Genomic DNA, 25,027 nt, shown 5'->3' on the forward strand with positions numbered 1-25,027 from the left:
TTCATGCAAACAGCATCACAATTACTGCAACACTGATCATTTTATACCCTGCTAATGAACTGTAAAAACTATTTAAAAAACTACTGGAATAATATGTACAAGATGCAACTGACCCCATGAAAGAAATTCAGTAAATCACTGAGCCAACTGCGCTTGAACTGGCTGCACACAAACACACAGAGGTAAGAGCTGATGCTTGCAGGCTAGTCTAGTGCAGCGGCTCAATCCCAGGGATAGTGAGGCTGCAGTGCTGCAGGGACTGGCAGTGGTCATGAGCTGGCTGCTCAACGAATGAATGGCACTGACTGATCAGCTCCTGCGTGCTTGCAAATGGCACTGGGAAATGACTATAGCCAGTTGTGGCAGTTCAAGAGTTAAGAGGAACAAAACGGAAAACACAAGAACACTCAGCCAGAGATGCATCACAGTCAATCAGTAGCAAGGAGAAATGAATAACGCTGTAGCGGTCCGGTGCTGTTAAGATTCACACCGTCGAGAAGACAGCGATTTATTTATTTTTATGGTGGAGATTCCAGGGACATACCCAGCCTTGGCCGACCCGCACGCACTCACAAACAGAGATGAAAACTAAGCAAACCGGTAATCAAACAGCAAATAAAGAATGTAATGAAAACAAATGAAATAAATGAAAACAACGATACCACCCCTGTTTCCCTTATGGTGATTATACATTAAATACAACAAAGCAGAAAAAAACACACACAGTAAATCATGAAAAACGTTCATGAAAAATGGCAATGGATGAAATGTAATGATGAAAATAGGTAGAGATCCGCACGTTGAATGGAATGTAAAGATAGTCCTACTGCTAGTTCCTGAAATGGTAAAGATGGTTGGATGGGTTCAGGAGCGTTCCTTTCTTTGCAGGATGGCCATGAATCCACTTACAGTCCTCATGTACACAGGCAGATGGCAGACAATCCAGATGCTAACCACAAAAACGATCCAGGACAAAACGAATAAATACAGCTAAACCAACAGAAGGCAGACAGACAGGAACCTGAAACACAAATTCCAAAAACTTTTTTTTTTCTTTTGGTCACTGGCCCCCTTTTTTAAAAGCTGCGCTGACATCCTTTGACCCCATCAGCCCCTGCACCCTCAGCAGAAGACCAATCAGAGCCACTGCAGGGACTGCTAGGAGTTGCAGTTTCAAATTCTATTGGCTGCTTTCACCATCCCAAGCCGCGTTTTCCTCTACAGTTGCTCCCTGTTCTCTCTACAATACAGTATTGCCACGAAAAAAGGCATAAAAATTGTGGAGGATATTTGCGGTTTCCACTAATAATTATTACATAGGTTCTAAGGAAAAATCTGCGAAGGACTGACGCCGCAAACTCTGAACCGCGACTGCATGTCAAGAACATGCCAGGTGTCCAAATAATGTACTTCATAGAAAAAGACAGGCTTTGCATTCAGAACTTAGTTGTTCCACTACAAAAGAAGCAGAACAAGTCCTTTTTAAATCAAGACATCATTACTATGAACACGGACAGAAAGCTAATAAGATCTTAGCTCAACAAATCCACAAGCAGGAAGTTAGTAATGCAAAACCAGTAATTACCAATACAGATGCAGGCAAAATCATTGACCATAAAAATATAATGCACACATTTGAAGACTACTATAAGTCCTTATATTCTACTCAGTTTAAAGAAGGCAGGACACAACCCAATTCATTTTTTGATGCATTACAGATGCCGCAACTAGATACTCTCAGTGCAAAGGAATTTGATAAACCTTTATCAGTCTCAGAATTACTAGATGCTATAAACTCACTTCATAGTGGGAAAGCCGAATGCCCTGATGGCTACCTTGCCGAATTTTATAAAAACAATTTCAGTTAAGTTAGCTCCCCTTTTATTAGCAACATTTCTAGAAGCTAGAGACAATACAATTCTACCTCAAACTTTTTGCCAGGCATTAATTACCGTTGTTCCTAAGAAAAATAAGGACCGATTACAATGTGCATCACACATACCAATCTCACTTCTAAATAATGATGTTAAGATACCCTACAAAGTTCTAGCCAGGACTGAGAAAGTTTCATTTGGTAATATCACAAGAGCAAACTGGGTTTATTAAAGGCAGACACTTGGCTTCCAATCTTAAATGCATGTTTAATGTATTATATTCACCACAAAGTCTACCACTCCGGAGATATTATTATCATTAGATGCACAAAAAGCATTTGATATGATTGAATGGGACTACTTTTTCATTACATTCGAGAAATTTTGGTTTGGCCTGAACATATGTGCATGGATCAAACTACAATATACAGTCCAGAAGCTTCAGTTTGTATTAATAACATTATTTCAGACTAATTCAAACTAGAACATGGTACTCGACAAGGATACCCCTTGTCACAACTGCTTTTTGCAATCGCGATTGAGCCACTGGCAGTTCACTTTCGTAATGCTAATTTAAAGGGGATTATCAGGGAAGGACTTGAACAGAAAATATCTATATTTGCAGAACATATGGTACTATATACAGTAATCCCTCCTCGATCGCGGGGGTTGCGTTCCAGAACCCCCCACGAAAGATGAAAATCCGCAAAGTAAAAACCATATATTTATAAGATTATTTTTATATATTTTAAGCCCTTATAAACTCTCCCACACTCTTATAAACATTTCCCGCACAGTTATACAGCATAAACCCTTTGTATTCTCTTAGATATTAGGTAAGATTCGTTCAAATTATGTATGTAAACACACTGTTTATATACAGTAAAACCTAAATATTATTTTAAAGATATCGAGCGTCTCCGATATCACATATGTTACAGCCATTACAATAGACAGGCCACTAGCAATAATTAAGTACAATACAAGAAAAATTCTATACAGTAAAATGTGTGTACAGTGACACTAAACGTACGTACATGTACTAAGTACTGAAAGTAGAAAATTAATTATGGTTACTCACCAACAATGACACAACGACTTTCTGATAACAATGAGTTTAATTTTACTGCACAACAAAGGGGAGCGTTACAGCTCTTCTAAAGGAGCCTCTTCAGGCGATTGTGTGGCACCGCCGTTGTTCTTCTTCTGGCAGTCTTCAATCCAAATCCCTAAAGCAGATTCCATCCGGACTACCGCCTTATTACGTCCACTTACAACTCGTTTTGCACCCTCGTTAAAGGACACTGTGGCCGTAGATCTTATATTCTTTTCCTCCTTTTTAAATAAAAAGAATCGTGGACTCATTGATGCTATAATGGCATCCTACAGCAGTTGTAGCTGTTCTCTTCCTTCAACATATTCAAAAGTTTTACCTTTTCGGCAATCGTTAGCATCTTCCATTGGTGTTTGGGCACGGCCCCTGAAGCTGTATCAGGATCAGATCGTTTTGGAAACATAACGAAGGAGTTGACTATGCACAAAGATAAACACAAAAGAGCACAAAAGTTAAATCTTTACACAGTGAAACACGTTGATGCTGAATGAGCGAGACGAGACTTCCTGGTTAATGCAGCAGAATCGAATTCAGCGCTCCGTCGCTCAGCCAATCAGCACACATGAACTTAACTGCGTGCTCTGATTGGCTGGCTTCTCAGCCATCGTCCTTTGCGTCCCTTGTATGAAATCAACTGGGCAAACCAACTAAAGGAGCATGTACCAGAAGTAAAAAGACCCATTGTCCGCAGAAACCCACGAAGCAGTGAAAAATCTGTGTTATATATTTAGATATACATATAAAAATCCGTGATACAGTGAAGCCGTGAAAGTAAAAGCACGATATAGCGAGGGATTACTGTATGTCAGATCCACAAAAATACTGTGCCTGCAATTCTACCAGCCTAAGCAGAATTTCAAAAGTATGCTTTTTCCAGTGAACTCTCAAGCACACAATATTAAATTGGACACCTTCACTTTTCTCATCGCAGTCCAGTTTAAATACCTAGGGGTAAACATCACAAGTAAATATAAAGCTCTGTATCAACAAAAGTTTGATGTCTGCATGGAAAAACTTAAGCAAGCAAGACTTGCATAGATGGTCTACCCTTCATCTCACTTTAGCTGGAAGAATTAACACTGTCAAAATGAATATCCTTCCTAAGTTTCTTTTTCTATTTCAGAGCATTCCAATATATTATTAATAAATAATTTCTTAGGAAGTTAGATTCAATCATAACCTCATTTATTTGGAATTCAAAACATCCATGCATCCAAAGGGTGACCCTACAAAGACCTAATACAGAAAGTGGCATTGTTTTATCTAACTTTCAGTTTTTTACTGGGCGGCAAATATACAAGCTATAAAAACTTGGACATTGACACAAATAGATGAACATACACAGGCTTGGTCCGCAATAGAAATAAAATCCTGCAGTTCTTCTTTATATTCATTGCTTTGTACCCCAGTATATGCAAGTTATCGCCAGTATACTAACAACCCAATTGTGCTTCATTCACTCAGAATATGGAACTAATCCGAAATTAGAAGCAGACAATGTGCTTTCTTGCAAGCTAGGTCCTAAAGGAAAACATAAGTTGCAGCACTAAAAAAGAACACACTACCCTTTGCAGTGATTGGAAAGTTGCCTAACATACGTGTTTATCAAGTAAAACTGGAGAGAGCATTGGGCATGGTAAACATCTTACACCAAGACCACCTTCCATTGGCTGTTTGGTAGTGATGCTGTTGTGATGTGAAATTTTGCATACAAGTTGATAAATATTTGTATGTCTGTATTAGTAACTTAGGCAAAGCAGTGTAATATTAGTGTTACATTAGTGAGAAGCATTCATGTTCTATCCCAGGACTAAGTCAGGAAACTGAATTTTACGACATAGTTGAGGGAAGTGCCTCAAAGAAGTTTGGTAAAGGTCTCTCTGAAGTCTCTCAACTCCCATAGAAAAGCCAGGCTGCCTAACTGCCAAGCTTTACCATAACATATGGTTTTGGGGGCAGGTGTGAAGGTGTTCTATTCCCCCATTTGTCTGAAGTATGGCTGTTTGGAACTGGCTTGTATCAAAAGCCTTTAAGTACCATGATGCCCTATTAGCTCTAGGGGTTGGACAGAAAACCTATAAAATTTGCTTGCTTTACCTCACCCTCTCTTACCAAATTCATGGCAGACTATCTCTCACACTGTGAACTCAAAGATGCTTTATATGAATTCTTCACTGCTGAATTTCTTTTTTCAGAAAAACACATAGGAACTGTTTTTTTGCCTTTCATTTTTTTGTAAAAAAGTACAGCAAGTGATAAATTACATCAAAATTATATGATAATACACTACAAAAAGTGTTGGTTAGCTTGGCATTTAACCTGCCAGTTTACAAGGTGGCTTATAATAATGGTGATATTTTTATTTTTTATTTAATTATTTTTAACTTTGCATATCCATAAACTGTAATCATTATATTTAGGCCATTGAGCTAAACTGACTTGTCTAATACTGTATCATCAAAATTCATATGAAACTGAAGTGTCACGTGTTAACGTTTACACATGATTTTTTTTTCTTCTGTCATTGCCAATGTATGCAAATAATGCAACATTTTTATCTAATGAATACAGAACATGAGCTTTTTCTAGTCATGGAGAACTTGCTTAGTGTGGCAGGAGGAAGAGAGAATGTGAAGGATAAAATCTTCAAGTCAATGGTTTTGAAGGACAAAAGATGTGATTTGCATAAGTTTAACATAAGTTTTAATGTAAGCCCATTTTAAAGATGCTTATACTTTGAATTAAGTCAGGCTATAAAGAGCATTTAAAGTCCACTGTTACAGTTCTTTTTTAATTTACTTTGTCATGTCTGTATTTACAGTTCTAATCCTGTTTTCAGAGATATTTTTATTTTTATTTCTGGCTTATTTTCCACATCTTGTAAGCATGTCATTTTTGCCCTCCATCCCCCAATGTTTATGACAGGTCAGTACACATGCACATCACATTTTATATATTCTTTTTTTTTTCTAATTTTATTGATTTTATTGTAATCATTCCATACAAATAAATAATTTTTTACAAAAAATAGGATTGAAAACAAATCAGCCCCCACCCCTGAGAAAGAGAGCATGGCCAATGGAATAAAACTTAAAGTTAGTAAAAATAAATAAATTGATGAGTTTAGTAGGCAGATAAAGATAAATGGAGAATATAAAGAAATGAAAAGAGAATCTATTTCCTCAGTACTCCATTGTTTTTCTTGTGAAATTCCGAATAAGTTTGATGTGTCACATGACCCTCTTCCTATTGAAAAAACAAAAGTTGGATCCAAAATGACCGACTTCAAAATGGCCACCATGGTCACCAACCATCTTGAAAAGTTTTCCCCCTCACATATACTAATGTGCCACAAACAGGAAGTTAATATCACCAATCATTCCCATTTTATTAAGGTGTATCCATATAAATGGCCCACCCTGTAGAACCATAACATAGTAACAATATAAAACTGTGCTACTAAAAATATGAGTTATTTCATGTTTGTGCACATAAAAGGTGCTCAGTAATTCTGAAAAAAGGCTTTATGTAGAGATTAATCTAATGTGGAATGTTTTGTCTGACATACTTAGTCTGGGAAAAATCAAAGTTTTGATTTCACAGTAAATAGATTCATCAGGCAGGTATGGCGGTAGCACTTTCATGCATTCCCACCATTAAGTTCTGCTTATCTAAAGCAAACTTGCCATCTTTGACAGAACTTTGAATTTTGTTTTGAAGCATGTCTAGGTTGTAAAGCAAAATAATGATCCAGATCACACAAGCAAATTTAAATCATTACATATGCTATTTTGGAACAGCATAATATATACCTTTCATTGATATATTGTTGTTTTACGCCTTGAAATGAGTAGCTGATGCTAAAAAAACACAAATTTAATGGAACTAAACCAGTTCAGCAAAGGGAAATGGGGAATATTCATCAGCAGTGTTGTGAGACTGATAAGTAACTTCTGGAAACAACTTTTTGAAGTTAACACTTCTAAAGTTATGTATTGTGAAGTTTTGTTTAGTTAATAAATTGAGATTTTTTTACTCAAGATCTTTTTAATATATTAGGATTTTGTTGAAAATATGATTACATTCTTAAATTTTTCAAATTCTTAAATGTGTTAAAATATTTAGAAAATCTATAATGAGTTGAATACTGTTCATAGTACTGTACATTATGGAAAAAATAAACATAGTGCAATTGTTTTCTATTAACTTAGGTTTAGGTTGGTATAATGGCATAACTGCAGGGGTTCTGAGTTTGAATCATAGCCAGGGCCCTGTGCATAGTTTTCTTAAAGTTTTCCCGTTTCTTATTACTATGTTAAATTATAAGAATGAAAAATTTTGCATTTTGATATGCTTTTATTAACTGGTCATAAATAAATTATTGTATGTCAGGACTCTGTTATGATTCTGTCCTACCTAAAGATAAATATATAAAAACATTGAAATGGATAAATTATCTTAAATGTTTAAATATGTCAAGTATGTGGTTGTACCCAGTGATGAACATACACCCTTTACAGAGTTGTTTCCCACCTTGTAATCAGTGCAGCTCCCTAATTTGGATTAAACCTATCCGAGAATAGATGTAAGCATGTATTACATAATTGTTTTTAACTGTTTATTCAGATTTTTAGTCTAAGAGGAAGTTTAATCTTTCATTTATGTTATTTTGTTTGATTAAGGCTTAAGATACATTTTTACTGTCACACAGGGGGGTCCTGGGATACCTGGATTAAATGGAAAGAAGGGTCAAAAAGGAGATGCATATATGCAAGTAATAAGGAGGGTAAAAGGAGATATGGGAGCTCAAGGCCCCAGGGGACCTTTAGGTGATCTTGGAAAAGCAGGAAGAAATGGACTTCCAGGATTTCCTGGTCTGCCTGGTGCCCCGGTAAGTACTTCATTCATCTTTTCTTTCTATAGTTATAAAGAAAAATGTAAATTTACAACCTAGTTGTTATCTTAAAAACTCAGTTATTATGGTAATTTTTGCCTTGGCAACAAATCAGATGCTTTTTCATCTCTTCTGTTCTACTTACAGTATCTCTGAAGCAGGAAATTACATTATTATTAGCTTTTTGATTCAGTATATCTTTTGATATTTTTGATCATGACATCTTTCTACATAGCCTTGATAACTAGTTGATTTTCAGACACAGCTCTTAGCTTATCCTTTTCAAAATATCTATACTAATAAAAGGCAAAGCCCTCACTGACTCACTCACTCACTCACTCATCACTAATTCTCCAACTTCCTGTGTAGGTAGAAGGCTGAAATTTGACAGGCTCATTCCTTACAGCTTACTTACAAAAGTTAAGCAGGTTTCATTTCGAAATTCTACACGTAACGGTCATAACGGTCGATAACGATCGACAATGTCCGCCATGTTGAACTTTCTTATTTATGGCCCCATCTTCACGAAATTTGGTAGGTGGCTTCCCTGCACTAACCAAAACCGATGTATGTACTTATTTTGGTGGTATGACACCACTGTCGGCCGCCATATTGAAATTTCCAACGTCACTAATTCTCCAACTTCCCGTGTAGGTAGAAGGCTGAAATTTTGCAGGCTCATTCCTTACAGCTTACTTACAAAAGTTAAGCAGGTTTCATTTCGAAATTCTACACATAATGGTCATAACGGTCGACAACATCCGCAATGTTGAGCTTTCTTATTTATGGCCCCATCTTCACGAAATTTGGTAGGCGGCTTCCCTGCGCTAACCGAAACCGAATGTACATACTTATTTCGAACGTATGATCCCATTGTCGGCCGCCATATTGAACTTTTCATCGGTCTTTGTTACTTATGAGCCCATCTTCAAGAAATTTGGTACACGGGTTCCCAACACTAACTGATTCCTACTTACGTACATATATACATCCTTAGCCTGCAGCTCAGTCACCGTGTGAGGCGGCGTTGGGTCCCCCATCCCAATGCCTCCCACGTTGTTGGCTGCCTGCCTATATAAGACCGTCCGTCGCTCCAGTCTCTACATTCCCTTCCTTGCTACGCCACAGGATTCACGTCTCCCTGCTGATAACTACAGCCTTTTAATTTAATCCACGGCTTCTCCGCTGTTTTATTGTTCATTTATTATGATCATAGTTATTGTGTAGGTATTTTAGACTTACTTTACATTGTTCAGGTACCCATTTCCTTTATCATTCCAACCGTACCCCCATTAAGTGTCTATTGAGGTGATCACTATCGATCAAAGAACTTTCACTTACCAAGTGGTTTCCATGCCCGGAAATGGCACCTGCCTTTTACTTTCTCTTTGTTACATATTGCACGGCTGTATCAGGCTCACTCTTGATATCCGGAGGAACATTGTGTCTTATGTATTGACTGACTGAGACAGGTTTAAGGTGTGGACTGATGATGGTACAGGAGATAATTATTCTACACAGGAGCACTAGAAGAGTGAAATGCTTAAGCCCTTCACCTATGCATCTGCATGTGAGTTGATGGCTGCCGCTGAATTGTTCGGTTGTCGCTTTCAAGTGTACCGAAATAATAATAATAAGACTAAGAGCAGTTTACTTCTCAAAACGGAGGGGCGCAGGATCGAACTCGTGATCTCTTGATTCCCAAGTGGGGGCTGAGTCTATTGAACCACGGAGGCAGTTACAATAAACTGCTGTCAATGTCGCATGTTAAGGCGGCTTTTTGTTTCTGCAGTTATATTTTTGAATAAAAGCACAATTGTGTTATTCTTGTGAAAATATTTCTTTGCTATTTGGACTTCAGGCTTCATACATTATATAGTTTATGCCTACATTTTGTCATCTACTACTAGAATATAAAAAAACGTTTCTGTTTTAACAATGTGTTGACACAGATTACTGTAGAAACGGAACAGACATGAAAGGCGTGTGTTCCAAATAACGATCTATTATTTCCACTCTAAAACTCCACTTCACTCCCAGATACTCAATCAAGGCATGAGCTGAGAGAAGTTTGTGCACGTTCTAAATTGGTGGGGGGATGGAATAGCCGGCTGCTCCAAGCTTCTCTTTATCAGCACATTTAGAAGACAAAGGACGCTGGCGGAGAGGTGTGAAGGGATTTAAGAAGCAATTTAAGGTTGGACGGAATTACGAGTTTTTTCGTAGGCTCTGGTAATTCTAGTGTTAAACAAACAGTGTTCATCATTAACTTTTCATATAACAACTGTCCACTGTTTATCATGGGATAGAAATCTAAAAAAACCCTATTTGAGTCCCAAATCACATAAATCCCAATAAGTTCCAAAAAGACACTTAAAAAACACCCGCTACAAGGAGGGTGCTATCATAATAAGGGCCAGCATCCAAGTTATTCTTAAAATTCTCTTCAATAACAATAAGCTTCGTGGAACACAATAAGCAAATGAATTGTCCACATACACTAAGGAAATATACAATAAGTCACAATACAAATATCCAGAAACGTACTCAAAACAGAGTAACAAGGTTCAAAAATCCAATAAAATATTCAATGAAATATAAAGAAATTACCAACTCATTAGCACGTTAAAAAATTAACTGTCAGTAACTGAGGAAGACCCTGCAGTGATTGGCTGGTGGACTTGTCTCTTGAGGGACCACCCAAAAAACACATGGAATATAACAGGCAGCTTACAGACAAGCTCAAAAACAAAAAAACGCACACATAATTGACAAATGTAACAGTAGCATAAATAAATGGCACAAAAATTAACAAAAAGGACATAAAACAAGAATTTGCAGCTCAGCCACAATAGGAGCCCTGACTGAAACATGCCACATAGTGTGGAACCAGCATAAAACCTTAATATGTATTAAGAGGAAGTGCTGCAGCTGCATATGGCTATCAAGCAGAGAAGAATGGTTTCTAACAAAAGCACTGCACTAGGTTCCAATTTCTGTTTTTCACAAGAAAAAAAAAATGTTTAAAACATACAACCTGTTTCACAGTAGTGTAGTGGATATCATCACCTGGGGCCTCATGTATAAATGATGCGTACACACAGAAATGTTGCGTAAGAATGTTTCAACGTTCAAATCGCAATGTATAAAACCTAAACTTGGCGTAAAGTCACTCACATTTCCACGGTACCTCATACCCTATCGTATGCAAGTTCTCCACTCGGTTTCGCAGACTGGCGGCACCCAGCATCAAAGCAGTGCTACTGTTCCTATGTGGTTTATCTTTCTTTTTCAGGTCCACGTCCCTCACGTGGCTTTATAAATACATTGAAATTAACCGCATATTGTTTATTAGTTTAATGCATCTTATTGTAATTAACCTGTAGCAATATAATGGTCCACAGAATGGTCAAACTATTCCAAATACCATAACTGCTTTAACGTTGTTACTCTCACTGCGCATTCTTCTTCTTCTTTCAGCTGCTCCCATTAGGGATTGCCACAGCAGATCATCTTTTTCCATATTACTCTCACTGCACCACTCGGAGCAGCTGATCGGAAAAAGACTTGTCAGCATACAGCATCAAGCACACGCTGCCTCAGCCATGCTTCCTATTTGAACTGCTTCTCACATGGCAAACGCTTCAAACCTTTCCTGTACGGACCTCGTGGTTCAGAAACAGTTTCATCCCAAGAGCTTTAAACACACTCAATCAGTCCATCAACTGCTCCTTGTAGAACTGTTTGTACTTATAAGTACAATCACCTCACTGTAAACTTACACTACAGTTATAATATTGCACAACCTGAGACACTTTATAGTGCGTATTTACATATGATGACGATATCATTTTTAAGATGAAATGCAGCAAAATATGTTTATTATATTATACAGATAAAACTTTAACTTCATTTAAATAATGTATATTGTTAATAATTAAAGGACACGCTACGCTAGCAAAGATCTGGCACTCCGCTCACGATAGTTCCTGCCTCGCACTGTATGCTTTACTGGGACTGGTGTGAAGGATAGAATAATTAAACATGTACTACGAAGATATTTCAATGTTCCTTAAAAGTTTTGAAGAATCGACATTATAAGATTAAAGATGGCTTAACGTCTATTACAGAGGTGATTGTGTGGCGATCGGTTACTTGGAGAAAGAAAAGGAGGAACAGAAATTGGAGGTTAGTACATTTGAAAGAGACAGTACTGTAGGATCGGCCTTAGGCATGTGCAACTATATCCAATTAAATATAAAACAGAAATAGAAAATAACGACACAGCTAAAAACACAGCGGCAAATTTTGGCAAAAGTTAAACACTTGTGTTATGAGCACAAGGCGGCTATGCAGTGTCCGCAACGGACGTGGCCATCCGCTGTGCATAAGATACCATATTGACATTGGCAGGTGAAGGGGCCACATATTCTTTCTCTGCCAAGGGCTTCCACGAACCTAGAGCCGCCCCCGAGTACTGCTGCAATAAATTATTTCATCGAAGGTCGCGCACAATCACTGCGCCACCGTGAAACCCATGCTTAATAATGTGCTTTAACTCCTATCATCATGAAAATGATATCACTTATACATCTCAGCATTTTAGTTATTCAGAGAGCTATAATATCACAAATGTAATGGATTCTGTGTCCTGTCAGAGGATGAGAGCCGGTTTAAGAAGCATGTAGTGATTCACACACATAGAGCACATAGAAGAACACATACAAAACAAAGCATTTAACGTGCTACTTTAATTACGATGTGATTTGAGAAACTGGTTAATTAAACGATTTTAAGATGAAGTTTATGATGTTCTACTTTAATGACAAAGTAAACTACGTGATTAAAATGGAAATTTCAAGATTGAAGTTGACATTTCGTGCTTTTTCCCCACTGTGCCTTTTTTTTTCCTCTGTACCCTAATAAGCTTTCATATGACACTCAAATGGTGGTCTACGACTCGCATTTTCACAGTGACTTTGATATCTGACAAGTTCTTTTTTATTTCGGGCACTGTGCGACTTTGTGAACTTGAGCTTTCAAGTTTCTCCAACACATTATCACTTGATTCAACTTCCTTTTGTTGATTATACCACGGGTTAAATCAACAAATAGTATGTTTTTCCTTAAGGCTGAGCTTAAGGGCTATTTATATTGGTTTGCATATTCAAAGAGGCGTAATTCTGGGAGGAATTGGGGCAGGACAGCAGGCGCGTGCACGTGCATTACTTTTCATGCTGACAGGGATTGTAGTGGAACAACGTGGAAGTTGGCGAACGCACAGATTCCTGCATCTGGATTTTTCTGTGCGTAAGCACATTTCGGCTGTTGTGCTTACGTCATGTTATAGTGCAAATTCTACGCATGGCGTTGTGCATGAGGCCCCTGGTTTGAATCCTATGCCTCCTTGTTGACTGTGTGGATTTTGCACACTGTTTCTCAGTCTGCATGAGGTTAATTTGCAATTCAGAATTAGTCTAACATTAGAGTACAATGAGCTGGTGTTATGTACAGGACATTTCCTTCTTTGACCTCCCTTATACCCTACCCTACCCTACCCTACTCTACTAAATTAGATTTAGCATATTTAAGAGTATTATGTTATTATGGATTCTTCAGACCATTTTTGTTAATTAACACTAATAGTAAGATTCTAGCCAAAATTGTCAGAAACAGGAAATAAAAACTGCTTCCTACTTTATTCCAGAAGATCAAACTAGATTTGTTAAAGGCAGCCTGATTATAATAAAGCTCAGTTAGGGAGGACTGCTGTCAGTAATTTTACTATGAATTTGTACTGTGTGGGTTTTGAGACAAAATGGAGACAGTAGATGGTATATAGAAGTTAGACTGCACACAGGTATCACAAATGAGAAGGTAATAATTAAATACCAAAGCTTAGGGCATGTAGTCAGAGTCGCAATGAAAGAATATGTTTTAAGCATAAAAAAGAGTGTATATAACCAGAGCCACTAAAAGCTACATGTAAATCGCAATCTGAGGACAAAATATTGTATCTAGTAAATTCAAAAGTAACAATAAAAATTGTGCAAAAAGATTTTTGTTTCTCAAATGCATGGCACCAGTTTTTAAAAGTTTGCATTAGTGATGATATGACATATAACCTCAGGAAACTGCATCTCAGTTAATAGGGGTTCACGTCCTATCAACCAGTTTCCAACATGGTAGCATCCTTAAGTAAAACAAGACTCTGTTGTGGTAGAATGGGAATTGTTTTTTACCATGTTAAAAACACAAGGAAATAAAAAATTAATAAAGTAGATTCATTGGCATCAGAAACCCTAAACACATTATTTAAATATTTTTAAGAGGCCAAGAAACAGTTGGAAAAAAAATAAAATTTTGATAATGTTCTTGAGACAGTTTTTGTTAATAAAAGCAAATGGAATAAGAGACTCTGTAAATATTTTTTTTTAAAAAAAGCAGTATTGTAGTGTCTTTTTAAAAACAATTCTGTTTTTTCAAAGTGTGAGTACAAATATTACATTTTAGGTATAGTCATAAGTATTGCTGATACATTAGCATTCATTTTCATCTTTTAAATACAATGTGCATACTTTTTATGTATTATTTAAGACATGTCCCTCATTATTTAGGAAATCAAATGCATACAATACAGAAATAATACAGAATACAAAAGGATAAAGTTACCAAACTTATAATGTTTTTTTAGGGTGACATTAGTGTTGTTGAACGAGGAGACAAAGGTTACCAAGGCATGAAGGGTATTAATGGTTTGACTGGATTACAAGGATTTCCAGGAGTTGGCTTCCCAGGTCAAAGTGGTATTCGTGGGTTACCAGGTGAACCAGGTGTGAATGGCCTTCCTGGCTCACCAGGTCAACCAGGACCTCCAGGTATGAACATAAATAAGTTATAATACTACTTTAAGTTTTCTTTTGTTGTTCTTATTGATTTAATATTAATATTATGTATCCAGAAAGTAAAAATAAATGCTTCTGTTGGTATCTCAGTTTAATCAGTAGCTTAGGGCTTACATTGAATTTTACTATTAACTTAGTCTACTTAGTTTACTGTCTCAATTGAATGGTCACATGTTTAAATACAAAGTACTATATAGTGAAATATTGATACCAAAATATTAGCTTCATATGTGAATTGACCATTCACATGTGTAATTAGTAAGCCAATTATTTTTTCTGTTATACCTGTTGAATGTTTTACTGTAATATTTGCAATCTTAGTTGATACATTGAATTCCCTACAAATTCATTTTACTAGTAATTTACTACTGTATATCATGCATGAGGGCAGCATGACAAAAGTGTGGTTAATGTCTCCTAAAGTGCAACAGTAGCAGGCCAGAACCTTCACTAAACAGCCCAGAAGACGATCACCCAGTCCACCTAACTCTTACTAGCAAGAGGCCTGAAAATGGAGGAAAAGGTAAAGGGTGAAACCATTGAAAATTCTGGTCTGTGTCCAAAACGGAACAAGAACTCTTTATTAATGATAAAATATTAATATTTTTAAACAAAAATAAATAGTAAAAAGGTGCTCAAAGATCAGGAAGGATTACCTAAAAAGGTAGTCCCAAGGTATAAACGTCCCAAAACACAAGTCCCGAAACAAAATCCAAATACAGAAGTAAAAAATTTAAAGAACTGGCAAAATGGCAAAGAAACTGCAATACTTACAATATGCCTATGCATATTCAATGACAAGCTGCTAAAGCCTCTTCATAGATGAAATATACAGACAGGAAGGAGGTCTCAACAGTAGTGAAGTCAGGGTAGAAAGGAGGTACATTTAAAGGATAACTTTGGAATTTTCCAAGTCAAAGACATTTCTTCACAATGATAGAATATTGTAGTGCTTCCCAAACTCAGCACAGCGGAAAGAAATAACAGTTCACTAAATTAGTCTACTGTAGAAGTTCAATTTAAAACAGAAGTTGGTAGGAACGACAAGCTGCAGCCATAGTGGATCCCCAGGACCATGTTTGGGAACTACTAGTAATAAGCCTTATTAAATTGTTATCAAAATTGAAGCATAATTTATCAATTTTATAAAATAAGTGACTGCTTTTGCATTCTATAATGGTACTAGCCATGGTTTCTCTCAAAAGGAGGTGATAAAATAATTGAAAAATATTTGCTACCTCTTGTTCTTTGTGTACCTTCAGCGCGTTTCCTCTCTATTCATATGTATATGAACACCTCTTCACTGGCGCTCCCTTTCTGCACTGGCGCTCCCTTTCTGCACTGGCACTCCTTCTCTCTCAAGCATGATCCTGTTAAGTCTGCTGTCATTATTTTACTGTTTCAGAGGGACTAGATACTCAGACCTTAGCATTTTACTACATAAGAGATAATGGGTACTGGGGACCTAGAGTGGAAAAAAGATTTAAAATATACCAAATAAATCAATTTATTAAGCCATAAATGTTATTAAGTATCAATCCACATTCTGAGATTACACATGTATTGTAAAACAGGGTAACCATGTTGTTTAAAGGACAAAAAGCAAAATATTTTTGCAAGATTCCACCATATTAAAAGGAGACCAACTGTGCTTTTCACTTCACTGTTCTACTTCCTCTGCAGTAAATTTCCGGGCCAGGAGCAAGAATTCACTTTGGAAAGTCATTGCAAACCATCAATGACATTAAATGTTGATGCCCAGATGTGAATTGCTGTGTCTGTTCTGTAGAGAACTAGATAATAATAACTGAAAAAAAGTCAAACTTACCTTCACTTACAGTCTTTTACTATACAGAAGAGTATTTCTTTATTTCCCATAGATATTGCATGCTGCTGTCTGGAGTCAACATGAATATATGTTTACTTTTCTGGTCTAGTGAGAGAAAGATTGAGCACTGTGTAGCATGTAATCAAGTGGCATGTATACAGTACACTACGGAAAGAGCGACATGCAGATGGCTTGTCTTTTTTAAAAATCTAAGGCTTTTATTAAAAATACAATGCAGTGTAATCAGTTAAGTTCAGATTTATTGTTTTTGTACAAACCAAAATTAAACTCATTATGTGTACTTTCCACTAAGCTTCAGTTTGGCACTGTAGGCTATATAAAAAAACAAGACCGTGAGTGCCAGGTGAAAAGTAAGCCTATTTAGGAAAAATAATCATGATTTCAGCATACATCTGTCTGTTGTTGCAAGTCACAGAAGAATATAACCACTGCAGGAACAGAACTGCAGAAGCATAAGTAGAATAGTAAGTAAAATATACATTGGCTTGACCATGAAAGGAGTTCTCATTAATCCTTCCACAACACCTGCTGCAACCAGATAAGCCAGCAAGAAATGTATCCTTATCTCAAGGTGCTATATAAATAAAATGTATTATTATTTTTATTAATAAAATAGTACAACAAATCAATGATAAAATGTATTATTTACAGTTTAGTTTTGATGTAACAAGCATGCCTTAGAAGTCTTTTTTTGAAATTGTGACCCCAGTAACCATTACCTCCATTATAAAATGAATGAGCAGGCTAGTTTTTTTTTTTTTTGTTTTGTTTAAATTTTAAAATTTGCTACAATTTAGAATTTAGTTTCATGTGGCAAAATTAATATACACCATGACTGTAAACAAATAACTATAATATGAAAAACATTGAGCTTGTTCTTTGAAGAGACACAAATAACAAATGTTAAGCTAAAATAACAGAAGTAACCTAAAAGTATGAAAATTAATAACTCAGATTTAACAAAAACAAAAAAAAAATTTTATACTTCTGGTTGCTGCACCGTAGCAGACCTCTCAGTGCATCTCTCTGTGTTTTGTACCTACTTTTTGTTCTTAAATCGTGTAAAATTGTTTCTTTAGTTTTCTTTTACTACTTTGCAAGTAGTTATTTCTATAAAATGCTTTATAACATTTGCGTAAGTTTCTTACTTTTGATTGTTATCGCCTTTGGAATCCAATGGGACACTAACGCACTGCGCAGGAAATCCTAGGTGTGTGGCAGGCACTGTTCATTTCCAGTGCTGGTATTTAGAATACTATGGCTATTCCCTGGACCATTATATTGTTAAAGCTGTATTGTAAGCTTACAGATGGCTTAACGTCTATTACAGAGCTGATTGTGTGGCGATTGGGTATTTGGGGAAAAAAAAGTAATGACAGGAATTGAAAGTTAGTACGTTTCAAAGAGACAGTACTGCTACAATAAATTATTTTATCGAAGGTTGCGCATGGTGCAGCAGCATTTTGTGTGAGACATGAACAATCACTGCGCCATCGTGTTCCCATGTTTAATGCTTTCATTCCAATCATCATGAAAATATCATGTATACATCTCAGTATTTTAATTATTCAGAGAGCTGTAATATCACAAATGTAATGAATTCTATGTCCTGTCGGAGAAAGAGAAAGAATGGAAGCACGTAGTGATTCACACACATAGAGCACATTGAAGATCAAATACAAAACAAAGCATTTAACATGCTACTTTAGTTACGATGGGATTTCAGAAACTAGTAAATTAAATGATTTTAAGATGAAGTTAATGATGTTCTACTTTAATGACAAAATAAACTACGTGATTAAAGTGGAAATTTTGAGATCAAAGTTGACATTTCATGCTTTTTTCCCACTGTGTGCCTATTTTTCTTTTCTCTGTACTCAAATAAGCTTTCATATGACACTCAGACGGTGGGCTACGACTCACCTTTTCACAACGACTTTGATATGTGACTTCTTTTTTATTTTGGCACTGTGCGACTTTGTGAACTTGAGCTTTTGAGTTTCTCCGACAAGCTATGTCTCTCGATAAACTTCCTTTTGTTGATTATACCATTGTTTAAATCAACAAATAGTATGTTTTTCCTTTGCCTCCACTTGGTATTCGCTGAAATTCATATATTTTCCCCTGTGCTTTTCCCATTGTCTTTTCACAGAACGCTGCACTTAAGGGCTATTTATATTGATTTGCATATTCAAAAAGGTGTAATTCTGGGAGGAGTTGGGACGGGACAGCACACGCGTGCATGAGCGTCACTTTTCACGCTGACCGTGATTTATGTAGCGGAAGAATGCGGAAGTTGGCGAACACACAGATTCCTGCATCTGGATTTTTCTGTGCATAAGCACATTTCGGCTTTTGTGCTTACGTCATGTTATAGTGCGAATTCTACGCACGGCGTTATGCATGAGGCCCCTGGTTCTTTCAAACTTGTGATGGGTGATTTTAATTTATGCAATCTGGAGTCAGTATTACCAAATTACCATCAGTATATGAATATTAATACTAGAGGGGACAAAACTCTGGACAAGTGCTATTGAAACATCCCTGGTGCCTACATGTCATATCACAGAGTGGCCCTAGGTTTGTCTGACCACATCGTTATTCATCTACTCCAGATGTACAAACAGAAACTGAAACAATAAAAACCAGCCATACGAATAACACAAAACTGGTGCAAGGACAGTTTAGAGGAACCTCAGGAATGTTTCTCCTGTACAAATTGTGATGTGTTGATATCCTCACTGTCACTGAATGAGGCCACTTACACTGTCAGTGAATATATGAAATTCTGTGAGTCTATGATCATTAAAGAAAAAACTGTGAAGGTGTACCCAAACAGTAAGCCATGGATCACTAAAGAGGTTAAAGCGTTACTATTGGAAAAGCAACATGCACATCAAGAAAATAAGACAGAAGATAAGTGGATTTTACAGCAAAGGATTAATAGGTTAATTAAACAAAATAAAAAGATGTATGGGGAAAAAATCAAGAGGTGGTTTAATGATAACAATTCAAAGCAGGTCTGGAAGGGACTAATAACAATTACAGGACTAGGCTCTAAAAAGTATCTGAATTTTCCAGGTGACAAAGACCACAAGCTTTTAGCAGATGAACTGAATAACTTTTTTGACATGATTTGAAACAAGTGATTTCAGCACCCAAAATACAGAAATAAAGGAGATGCTTTATAAGAGCACCAGGAATTCTGCTGTGATAGGGTTCAGTTTAACTGAAGTGGAGAATGGCTTGCGGCAGGCCAAAACAAACAGTGCAGTGGGACCAGACGGCATATCAGATTGGCTCTTAAAGTCTTGCTTTAAGCAGCTCTCTCCAGTTTTTCATTTGCTTTTTGACTGGTCTCTGACCTGTGGTATTGTACCTAATCAGTGAAAACAATCAATCATTATTCCTGTATCTAAGGTTTCTAGGCCAAGCTGTTTAAATGATTACAGACCAGTGGAACATACCTCTATTCCAATGAAATGCTTTGAACATTTGGTGAAAAACATTTTAATGACAGAGACAAAGTCGTTTCAAGACAACAATCAATTTGCTTATTGTGCAAACAGAAGTGTGGAAGATGCTCTGCTTGTTAACTTATATCAAATCTACACCTTTCTTGATCAGCCTGGTTCAAATGTCAGAGCACTATTTTTGAATTTTTCTTCAGCTTTCAATACCATACAGCCTCATATACTGATTTGGAAATTGAACAGTATGAATATAAACCCATTTATTCCTCTGTGGATTCAGGACTTTCTTTTAAATCGTTCACAGACAGTTAAAGTACAGGACACTTTTTCAATAGTCATTCGTTCAAACACAGGAAGTTCGCAGGAGTGTGTCTTATTACCATTACTGCTTACTCTGTACGCAAGTGACCTGAGACAGAACAACAACCACTGCTCCATTATCAAGTATGCGGAAGACACCATGCTCATAGGACGCATATCTAGGGAGGATGAAAGCCACTATCTAAATCAAGTGGACTGTAGGTAAACTGGTTCAATAAAAACTCTCTCACTCTGAATGTAAAAAAGACCAAAGAAATGATGCTTGTCTTTAAGAGACAGAAATCTGTATGTTCACCTATTGCAGTTCTGGGGGAGGAGGTAGAAATATTGACTGAATATAAATACTTAGGAGCTAACCTAGATAACAATCTTAACTGGAATACTAATAGAAAAAAAATAAATCTCTAAATGCAACCAGTCCTTATTTCTCCTCCATAAACTCAAACTATTTAAAGTAGACAAGGACCTCATGTTGTCCTTCTATCGCAGTATGATCCAGTCTGTGATCACTTTCAGTTTCATAGCCTGGTTTAATAGTCTGACAAACCAAAACTCAAAAAAGCTCCAGCACTAGTGTGTGTCAGAGGGCAATGTTAAAGAAACTGGAAATCATCTCAACTGATGACAGACATCCATTACATGTAGAACTAAAGTTCAGTAAATCAGGAAGGATAGTCGCTTTGAAAACCCACACAATTCGCTCCACAAACTCCTTTCTTCCTAGTGCCATACGACTTTTAAAAAAAAAAATATCAGATATAATGATTAAGATTTTGATATATATCTTGTAACCTTTTTTTTTGGTTTAAATATGCATTATCTAACTGCCTTACCTTAACCTGTCTTGTTTCTCTTTGTTTGTTTTATTTAATTCTGTCTGTTATTTGATGCAACTGAGAAGGCAAATTTAATGTTTTCTTGTGTAAACATAACTAAATAAAGAAACCTTAAACTCTAACAGTTGTTTAATTAAAGCTTGGGATCAATCCCTGGCTGTAAAATTCAGATGACCTTAATGGGAAAACAGGAGCATAGTGATAGAGAAGGTTAATGATATAGTCCGGTGGGAGGCCATTTAAAGCTGTGTTGGTTATTAAAAGAATGTTATAATCAGTCTTACAAGACACAGGAAGTCAATGGAGGTGAAGCAGAATAGGTGGTATGTGCTCACTGTTGCTGATTTGTGTAAGGACTCTTCCAGAACAGTTTTGAATCAACTGTAGCTAGGGCTAGGTGATAAGTCGAATTAATCTGAGTTATTATTTTAAATCAATTCCTCGGTCACAAGTCCTTCTACACAAGTCTGCACCTGTAATTCTTTTAGTTACCACAACTGGATCTTGGCATTGTTTTCCAGAGACCTCCGGGTCTGCACATGTACAGAGACCTATGTGTCAGACGAACACCGGTGAAGAGAAGTGGCTGCTACTAATGAGCGTAGATATACGGCTAAAGAAGATGCAATAATACCAAAACAAGGGCATGTTACTTCAGTCATATGGACATGGTTTTGTTTTGCGATGTCAGACGTGGAACAGACCACTGTGCAGTACAAGTTTTGTAAAAAAGCTGTTAAAACAAAAAGTAGCAGCACTAGAAACCTGTTCCAGCATTCTTAAACAAAGCCATCCAACAGAATGGGAGCAATGAGTTTCCTGCCAAAATTCCAATGCTAGCTGTAATCACATTCCCAGAACTAATGTTAGAACACAGCCAACTTTAGCTGCCTCATTTCCTAGTGTCACACCAAATGACAAGATAGGGCAGAGGTGGAAGGATATTACAGATGCAATGGGATTTTATATTGGTGAATACATGGTGCCCATTTCTACGGTAGAAAAGCCTGGGTTTATTAGAATGCTAAAAGTAATAGACCCCAACTTTGGTCAGCTATCTTGAGTGAGAAGTCCGCATACACATTTGGAAGTATGTAACAGTACCCTAATGCTTTTGATGTAGCTAATATTATGTTGATAATGGAATAATATAGATTTGTCGTAAGATTTCTTGCATGAGCGTGAGTGTCTGAAAGGCAGAGTGTCACACCAGATGCGTGAGAGCTGGAAATCCTAACAGTGTATGTTTTTTGTTTCACTTGAGTTGATCTGCATAAAAAATATTACTTTGCACAGTTGTTAAAAAGCCTAAACTTTGACGAACATGAAATCACCAATAAACTATGTCCATGTATGCAACATTTTATACAATACATACTGCGTTTGAAAACCTTTCAGCTGTATGATTTCAAGACAGAGCAGCCACTCTGTTAGGAACATTATGGCTTTTTGGTTGAGGGTGTTAGATTCACTGCTGTTATTAATTAACACAAACTGTACATTAGCACAAACAAAAGTGCTGCATGTTGGGGGGAAAAGCACACTGAAGTCCATTCTTACTTTTTATTTATAATTTATGTTACTATTACCTGCCCATGATGCTTTATTTTATGTAAATGTATTTCACTTTATTTGTTAAATAATTTTCTGCATTTTATGTTTTATTTTACATTTATTATTTAATATTTATTTTATTTTAAATTTTTATAACACCCCTGAAGTGTAGCTTATTTGTTATTGTTGTTTCCATATACAGTAGTTTCAAAAATAAAGGAAACTTGAGTTCTGTTTTGTCTTGAGTTCATGTAAATAAAATCGAAAATCATCCATATCACTGAAAAAATTGAGATTTTATTTTTGTCCATATCACCCAGCCCTAACTGGAGCTGTGATATAAGATTTGTAGGGGCATCTTCCAGTGGGGAGTTAAAGTAATTGATGCTGGATGTGATAAAAGCATGTACAAGTTTCTCAGCATTAGAATAAGATAGGAATGAGTGAGCATGAGATATGTTACTGAGGTGAATGTAAGAAAGTTTCTTAATGTGGTTTATGTGGGTGGAATAAGAAAGAGAAGAATCAAAAATGACACCAAGACTCCTTGCATTAGATGAAGGTCTGATGAGATCATCACCAGGAGTGATTGAAAAGAAGCTCAAGAAGTAGTGCTTTAGTGCCAATTTGCAGGAGTTTGGTTTTCCTGCAACTTAATTTTAAAGAGTTCTGCTTCATTCAGATTTTTATTTCACTGAGGCAAGTTGTGAGCTGAAAAAGCTCTGATGAGCATGAGAAATTACATTTGATTAATTGGTTATTATTTATCATCATCTTTATTATACATTATTGGTCAATCAAATAGAATGCATTCAATTATTCAAGGCACATAATACTTGAAAAGAACTATTTATGAACAAGAAAATGGTGAGAACTGTTTGCACTTGCGTTTACAGGAATATGTAAGACAACTAATGTTAAGTCAAATAAGCAGGAATTTTAAGTATGTTAAAATCTAGTATATAATACAGTATGTTTTATGAAGTACTTTATAATACCTCTATAAATTCATATGCTACTTTCAATATTAAGTGTTACAATGATGATCTATAAGTCCAGAAGCAAAATATCTGCAAGAGAAGGATATAAGCACTTCTTTTTTCCATGCTAAGTAAAGATGAAGAGTGGGCCACAAAAATCATCGAAACCTCAGATTTGAAAAACTGCAGTAATTGATTGTATTTTGTTGACAACAAATCTTGAAATACCCGATCTCTGGACTACTTCAGAGGTCAGTTCTAGTCTCTTCTGAAGTACCTCCAGCTTAGGCCTAGCCCTACAAGAACCCTGGTGTAGTCTTCCCTGTGCTTCATTTTGCAGTTACAGGTATCCCTGCCATACTGCTGGACAATTTCTAAATAAAGGGACAGACAAGCCTGCAGCAACCTCAACCTCCCACAACCAGCAGTTACAGGGCTGGAGAATGTGTACTCTTTTATTCAAGGTGTGCTTTTTCCTGCCTCTCCACCTGGTATCCTACCTGGGGCAGGTTACACTTGGCCTCTGTAGAAAAATAATTTTAGGTTAACAAGAACACACCCCTGATGAACGCCAGAATCGACTGCACAGATTGGAGGCAGGACCTCTGCGTTTTTCCCAGTTGATTCTGTGGTTCATCGGGGTGTGTTCTTGCTCCTACTCTGTTTAATGCTTGTATGGACTGGGAGTTGGGCAAGGTCGTGGGGTCCAGCGGCTGTGTGGCATCTGTTAATGAAGAAAGATTCACGGATCTTGACTTTGCTGACGTTGCTGTGATCTTCGCGGAGTCAATGGAGGCTCTGATCAGGGTGCTCGAGAGACTGAGTGAGGAGTCTGAGTGTCTGGGCTTGCGAGTGTCCTGGATAAAAACCAAGATCCAGGGCTTTAATGACCTCTTGGGCACAGCCATCAGCAGTGTGTCTGTCTGCAGAGAGAGTGTTGACCTTATTGAGAGGTTTACTTACCTTGGCAGTCTCTGGTGACTCTTCCTGTGAAGTCAGTAGACGAATTGGGAGAGCATGGGGGGTCATGAGGTTGCTGGAAAGGGGTGTGTGGCGCTCCCGATATGTATGCAAAAGGACGAAGGTCCAAGTCTTTAGAGACCTTGTGCTTCCTGTCTTGCTATATGGAAAATCCTTGGGTACCGTTGGTTTGACTTTTTGTCAAATGAGCATTTGCTCATGGAGTTCCGAATGAGGCACATTACCTGCATTGTTAGGGAGCACCAG

General features: G+C 36.9%; 1 protein-coding gene across 1 annotated transcript in view; it reads left to right on the top strand.

The window, feature by feature from the left end:
- The window catches only part of col4a6 (collagen, type IV, alpha 6), a 582,406-nt gene that overhangs the window by 324,197 nt on the left and 233,182 nt on the right, over positions 1 to 25,027 (top strand). The window contains exons 22-23 of the mRNA XM_039765772.1: positions 7,700 to 7,879; positions 14,577 to 14,760. Coding sequence (XP_039621706.1) covers positions 7,700 to 7,879; positions 14,577 to 14,760 — 364 coding nt within the window. The remainder of the gene's footprint in view (positions 1 to 7,699; positions 7,880 to 14,576; positions 14,761 to 25,027) is intronic.

This window comes from Polypterus senegalus, chromosome 10, assembly GCF_016835505.1.
Source record: "Polypterus senegalus isolate Bchr_013 chromosome 10, ASM1683550v1, whole genome shotgun sequence".
Classification (NCBI taxonomy): Eukaryota; Metazoa; Chordata; class Cladistia; order Polypteriformes; family Polypteridae; genus Polypterus; species Polypterus senegalus.